Below are 6,870 nucleotides of genomic sequence, written 5' to 3' on the forward strand. Positions count from 1 at the left end.
GTGGTAGTAGTAGTAGTAGTAGCAGTAGTAGTAGTAGTAGTAGTAGTAGTAGTAGTAGTAGTAGTAGTAGTAGAATGGTAGTAGTAGAAGGGTAATAGTGGTAGTAGTAGCAGCAACAGCAGTAGTAGTAGTAATAATAGTAGTAGTAGTAGAAGTAATAATCATAAAGATAAATATTGAGCATAGGTAAATATTAACATACCGAATAAATAAAATTAACAACTTTAACAAAACCTATATATATATATATATATATATATATATATAGACCATAATTTTTACAATATTCTATAAATTCTACCGAATGTTTGGCGTTAATATGTTTGTAGTTCGTTTTTTCGATTTTTCTCACTAAAGTTTTTTGGTGAACGTTTAGTTTATTAAAATTCAAAATAAACTTATTTTTCGAATTCATGCTGCAAATAAGGCCATATTTCGATTCCGAATGAATCATCGTCAGTGCTCCTTGCTATTCATTCGGTAGAATTTATAGAATATTGTAAAAATTATGGTCTATTACCAACATTTACTCGAAGTTCTGCGACCAACCGACGTAATCTAACAATCGAACAAGATCGCGAGCAGCGAATGCTCCATCTCTCTCGAGAATTAGAAGTTAAAAAGAAGGTAGTTCAAGACTTGTCGAATCAACTAACTGAATTGTTGAATCAATGGGATCACTGTGATGTTGATTGCAGTGTCAAGATTGAACTAAACTTATGCCGGAAAGAATTTATAAATGCTTATATGCAATCATCAAAACTAAAACTTCATAAAAAACTGACTAACAAGGAGCACTAACGATGATTCATTCGGAATCGAAATATGGCCTTATTTGCAGCATGAATTCGAAAAATAAGTTTATTTTGAATTTTAATAAACTAAACGTTCACCAAAAAACTTTAGTGAGAAAAATCGAAAAAACGAACTACAAACATATTAACGCCAAACATTCGGTAGAGTTTATAGAATATTGTGAATATATATATATATATATATATATATATATATATATATATATATATATATATATATATATATATCTGTGTGTGTGAGTGTGCGTGTGAGTGTGCGTGTGGTGTGTGTGTATTTGTCAAAAAGCGCCATCTATGCACTTTTTTCCTTGGCTTCTTTTGCTTTTTTGGCTTTCTCCTCTGATTGTCTTTGCTTTTCAAGAGCCTTTTCTTTGTAGAACTTTCGGGTTTCCTCCTGCTGTTCAGGCGTTTGTCGGTAGCTGTTTGGTGAAATTGAGTAAAAAGTGGATGTGTGTGTGTGCGTGTATATGTGTGTGTGTATGTGTGTGTGAGTGTGTGTGTCTTCGTGTGTAATTGCGATCTAAGATCTAAATGAATAGAAATTATGAGTCTAAATAGTATTTTTATACATATTTAGGATATAGTTTTATTATTTAAAAGTGATTTTAAGTAATTCATACCAGGTTGATTAACTCTAACTGCCTGTACACATTCACACAAACAAACTTGCACACACACACAGACACAAACAAGCTCGCACACAAACAAACAAACACACAAACACATTTCCCAACAATTTCACAATGAAAGAAACACACAAAACAAATCAAAACAAATTGCCATAATTTTAACCTCTGGCGTCTTACTTACTAAAAATCAGCATATCTCCCCAACTGGAAAAGTTGTGTTACTTCGTTAGTGAAATGACATGCAAACAGTAACATGTTTCTAGGCTGAACTTTCCACGCAAACCTCATGAACAATACTGAATAGACACAAAGGGCTGGAAAAAAATTTATGGAAAAAATTAGAAAATAAATATATACACACGTTAAAAACATACAAACAAGCACACATAAATTTCACAAATATCACAATTTTCTTACTATAAAAAAATAAAATATAATAATTACAATAATTTTAAAAAATAAAAATATTGAAAAAGTTGACCTGGGGTCATCTTTCCACTGATCTTCTCAGGGGTCAGTTGGGAGTCCATTATAGCAGCTATGGGCAGTCCCCAATTGGCCACTATTTTGTGAAATAATTAAATTATGCTTAACCTTATTATTATGAATAATTGATTTAAAATTATAAATATTTTTTTATTACATAATTATTATCATCATCGTTGGTAAGAGTAGTAGTAATAGCAGCAGCAGCAGTAGTAGTAGTAATAGTAGTAGTAGTAGTAGTAGTAGTAGTAGTAGTAGTAGTAGTAGTAGAAGTAGCTGCGGGTAGTATTATCATAAATATCCTTAATAAACATTGGGATATAATAATATATTTCAATCAATCTATCAATCAATCTTCCCCGAGGTAGGAAGTAATATATAAATGTATAATAATATATTTTATAATATTATATATTTTTTATATAAATATATAATAATATATTTATATAAAATAATTATAATTATTATTTTAATAAAGTTAAAATAATTATATTAGTAACTAGCCTGGCCCCCAGAAATGCTATAAAGATGAATTAATTTAATTTCACAAGAATTAATAATAATTAATATAATTTAATCTAACATATGTTACAATAATAACATGTCAATATAGTTATTTATTTATTAATTCATAATTATATCTTAATCTTAAAAATGTCATAAAAAAAATTATTCATAGAAAAATAGATAAATTAGAGCAAAAAATATAGTAAATATGGAGTCTTTACTAACGGAACTGTTTTTCATGATGTTTCGTACACAAAATGAAAAAATAAGTAATTAATATTTTATTTGTTTATTTATAAAAATTTTATTTAAAATTAAAATTTTATTTCAAGTTTAAAACACAAAATAAAAATGAAAGATAAATGTGCCCATAATAATAATAACAACAACAACAATAATAATAATAATAAACTAGTAGCAATATAGTAGTCTGTTAGTTAGAAGTAGTTTAAGCTAAACTGTTAAACTGTTTAATGTGATTAATTAAGTTTAACTCTTGTATTTGATTTGGAGTGGCAAATCATGGTTTGTTTATTTTTATATTTTTATAATATTAATAGTTATTTTATTCATTGTATTCATCAAAGTGCACCATTGTTATATTATACAATGAAAAAAACAGCACTGCACAAATTTTAGTCAACTGATTGATCAATTGATTAGGTTAGAACGTTAGGTGAGAGTTGACGAGGCAGTCTTAGCGTTAGTTAGTGAGAAAAAAAAAGTTGAACAGGGAAAAATCAATCAAAAATGTATCAGTGGAGCTGGAGAAAAGCACAAAATTTCTAAATGGCCAAAAATGACATTTTAAGTTGAATGAGGCATAAGTTAGTAAAAAAGTAACCTGGTCAAATACTTCCCCCAGCTCAATCCTGCCATCCTTAAAGAGACTTTTAGTTCGATTAGGCAGAAAACGCAATTAACCAAAACAACATTCAAAGTTTTAAAGAGCAAAAGTTGCTTTTAGCTTTTCTACTTTTAGTTTTTACTAAATACTGCAGTGCTAACTTATAATTTTTTATTGATGGTACAGGCTTTGCTCATATTAATAGATATCATGAACCTTTTCATGTTTTTCGTAATAAAAAAATTAATAAGTTTTATATGTTTGAAGACGTAACATATTAATATAGACAAAAATTTACTCATTGGTAGACATTTACGGAATTTTAATTTTAATGCAATGAAATAACATTGAGTTATATATAACAGCTGCGTCAATCAAATCATCAGTCATCCAGAACTTGTGAAGCCTATAAAGTTCTAAATTTTGAATAAAGAATTTCAAGATATTTACTATCGTCAGCTCGCAGACTATGAAGGAAAGAAAGTTTTTAATGGACCCATTTAAAGGTTTAATTAATTACTATTTATCTTTTACCATAAATACCACCTTAATGTTATATATTTATATATGTAGTTTAAATGTGGTTGACTCCTTGGCTTAGAATGCTATTATTATCGCACGCACATACGCACACACATACACTCATACACACCCAAACAAACACACACACACACACACATTTATTCGTATTTTTCAAATAAAGAATAATAAATAAAATCGATTTTTGTAATCATTATGGTCTAAGAGAGATATTTAATCACACATGTGTGTTCATTTTGTTTACTTGTAAAATGTACATATGTTTATTGAGATATTGTTATTGAAAATAAAGAAAGCAGAGCTCCATAACAAGACGTTCGGTGCTAATAGTTTAAGGTGAATAAAAAAAACAATTTTTTTTCATTGAAATAAAATAAAGTTGATCAAAAACACATGCTCTCTCTCTCTATTTCTTTCTCTCTCTCTTTCTCTCTCTCTCTCTCTCTCTTTATATTACACAACATAATACACAGGACATGAGTTTGTTATATTTGTTACGTTCGCTATTTGTCATTAATTGTAAGCCAGCTTTTCATACCATAGAGGATTGTCAAAATCTACTGTAGAAACTAGATAAGGGGCAGGAGTAGCGAAGTCAAAAGCGAGGTTTGGAGCGAATTCGTAAATGTGATTTATGCAGTTACTTGGATTAGTTTGGTGTTTCTGCTACTGTTGGCATTCAAATAAACGTTGAACCAAGTTTGCGTCTAAAGCAGTTGTGTTCTTCTATCGGAAATCTTGAACCTACGTAATAACGAACACTCGACGATCGTTGGAGGCTACAATACGGTTTTGGTCATAGAGATAATTGAAGTTATAACATTGGTGTCTGTAGTAACGAGCGTTACATTTTACAACAATAGGATAGGTGTGGTTACTGCTATTAGCAAACAATACCAGCTGCTTAATGCATGTATCAAATGTATGAATTAATCGCAGAGTAAATATTTTTATAGTATATCACTTAATTTTCATGATAATATAACAAAATGTATATAAGTGTTATATCTGGATATATTTGTATAAAATTATGTTTATATATACGCGTATGTATGTTCTGTTGTCAAGGAACATAAAATCAATATAACTCTGTGTAAGTATTGTTTCTTTTACAAAAATTATTACTTAAAACTTTTGTTTGTTCGTTTGCTCGTTCGTTTGTTTGTTTGCTCGTTCGTTTGTTTGTTGTTTTGTTTAACCTGGTTCGTTTAAAATAAATCGTTTATGTTTATTGATGAACATTGTTAAACACAAATCTTATCGATTAGAATGTCTGATATGTATAGAATGCACATGTATAATGTAGAATATATATATGGAACGTTTGAAATTATTTGTTCTAGTATTTTGAATGTAAATGAATGCATGTTATTATAACGAAAATAGTATTGATTATGCATTTAATTAACAAACATACGGCTGTAAGAATGAATGAACGCTTCAATTTAAACGTTAAATTTAAAATTTAACAATATACACATACAACAAAAAATATATGGAATTATTTCATAATAATTGACATTAATTGAAGAAAAAAGATGACATTTTAATTATAAAAAATTGGAAATATTAAAAAGTCATATAAATTAAACTGATGTCAGCAGAAAAACCAGTTTTAGCACCATTCAGTAGCTACAGACCTGCAACACTGACCAAAAATGAAAACATCCTTACGATGCCTGGTGGTTTTTTATCTTTGATTCATTTTTTAATCAATTTTTTCGTTTTAATTAATTTATCTTAATATTGTGTTATTTAATTTTAATTTATAAAAATTTTTGTATCGGGTGTTTTCTTGTTGCGGTGCTATCATTTATATTATTTTAAAGTATTTTTTTAATTTAAAATTTAAAAAAAAATTTACCAGCTAATATTTAAAATTGTAATACTTTGTAAATAAAAATAGTTTTTGTATTGTTGAATTAAAAAGTATAAAAGATCCTTTCATTTCATAGTTTGTTAGCAGTCAAAATAAATTTGTGAATGAATAGAAAAGATTGGTTTGGTGATGTCCAAAAAGTACCCCCCTTTTTCCTCTCAAAGTGTCAACATTTTTTGACCTCCATCTCTTCTTTTAATTTTAATTAAACTAGCACGACATCCTCAGTGAACAGTCCCTTTCTGCCCCTACACAGTCAACTCTAAATTCTCTTTAAAAATAATTATTTTTATTCCATATCTTCAAACAAATATATAATTATTTTATATTATATAATATATCGAGATACAACAGATAATTATATCACATTATTATTATAACAAATTATAATAGATTTTCCCACAAAAATTTATTTTCAATAGTAACCCACACATCAAAACTGACCAAATACTCTAGCCTGTTATGCCTAACACTTCAGAATGTTGCTCTCATCATAGCTATGAGGTGAAAGTTGGTTGGAAATTTTATTATAATTATTAGTTTAGTATAAATAAATAATTTTTTATTTTATTATAATTATTAATTTAGTATAAATGAATAATTTAGTATAAATAATAACATAGCTATAATGAATATCAAGTAATTTTAAATAATAATAATAATAGACTTCTTCATCATCTCTTTATTCTAAAATTCTCTCTTTCATCTTTAGTATTTCTCAAAGGTATCAACAAACACTTTAACAATCATTATACCATCATGTTGTCCAACTTCTACCTTTAGTTAGATGATGACACCATCGACAACAATTTCTATTTATAGATAACGACTTCATCATCAGCAACTTCTATTTTTAAATGACATCATCATAACCAACCTCTATCTTTAGATACTCAAGAATGCGACACGGCGACAAATACATAATGACAACTGCCGTCGTTGCTGCCGAAACCTTAAAATTCGTCAGCTGTCTGTTGATAATCCTCATACAGGAGGGTTCGTATTCGGGCTGGGTGAGGCACCTTCACACCAACATCATCAAGCAGCCGCTCGACTGCCTGAAAATATCTGTACCTGGAATTATTTACATGGTTCAGAATAATCTGCTGTATATCGCTGTTGCTAATTTAGAAGCGGCCACGTTTCAGGTGTGCGTGCGTGTGTGTC

At 28.6% G+C, this 6,870-nt stretch overlaps 2 protein-coding genes across 2 annotated transcripts in view; one reads left to right on the forward strand and one right to left on the reverse strand.

The window, feature by feature from the left end:
* On the reverse strand, positions 1 to 3,383 carry HELRODRAFT_186214 (hypothetical protein). Its single transcript, XM_009033474.1, has 7 exons — positions 3,282 to 3,383; positions 3,255 to 3,258; positions 2,435 to 2,450; positions 1,926 to 2,006; positions 1,626 to 1,758; positions 1,053 to 1,234; positions 1 to 267 (listed from the first exon to the last, which is right to left on the reverse strand). Exons 1-6 carry the CDS (start codon positions 3,314 to 3,316, stop codon positions 1,108 to 1,110), a joined length of 396 nt encoding a protein of 131 aa, XP_009031722.1. The 5' UTR covers positions 3,317 to 3,383; the 3' UTR covers positions 1 to 267; positions 1,053 to 1,107.
* Positions 3,384 to 5,832: 2,449 nt separating this feature from the next.
* The window catches only part of HELRODRAFT_194657 (hypothetical protein), a gene marked incomplete at its 5' end in the record, with an annotated part of 3,485 nt that continues 2,447 nt past the window's right edge, over positions 5,833 to 6,870 (forward strand). The window contains 3 exons of the mRNA XM_009033475.1: positions 5,833 to 5,843; positions 6,097 to 6,207; positions 6,593 to 6,851. Coding sequence (XP_009031723.1) covers positions 5,833 to 5,843; positions 6,097 to 6,207; positions 6,593 to 6,851 — 381 coding nt within the window. The remainder of the gene's footprint in view (positions 5,844 to 6,096; positions 6,208 to 6,592; positions 6,852 to 6,870) is intronic.

The sequence above is a fragment of the Helobdella robusta genome (assembly GCF_000326865.2).
Source record: "Helobdella robusta unplaced genomic scaffold HELROscaffold_92, whole genome shotgun sequence".
In the NCBI taxonomy this organism is placed as follows: domain Eukaryota; kingdom Metazoa; phylum Annelida; class Clitellata; order Rhynchobdellida; family Glossiphoniidae; genus Helobdella; species Helobdella robusta.

Bases quoted from the DNA above. Each gene is read 5' to 3' on its own strand.
- HELRODRAFT_186214 (XM_009033474.1), bottom strand. From the start codon at position 3,316: ATGGCAGGATTGAGCTGGGGGAAGTATTTGACCAG. The intron at 1,759-1,925 runs GTCAACTTTTTC...ATTTTTTTCCAG, and splicing joins CAGTGGAAAGATGACCCCAG to CCCTTTGTGTCTATTCAGTA. The intron at 1,235-1,625 runs GTAAGTAAGACG...TTCACCAAACAG, and splicing joins GGGAGATATGCTGATTTTTA to CTACCGACAAACGCCTGAAC.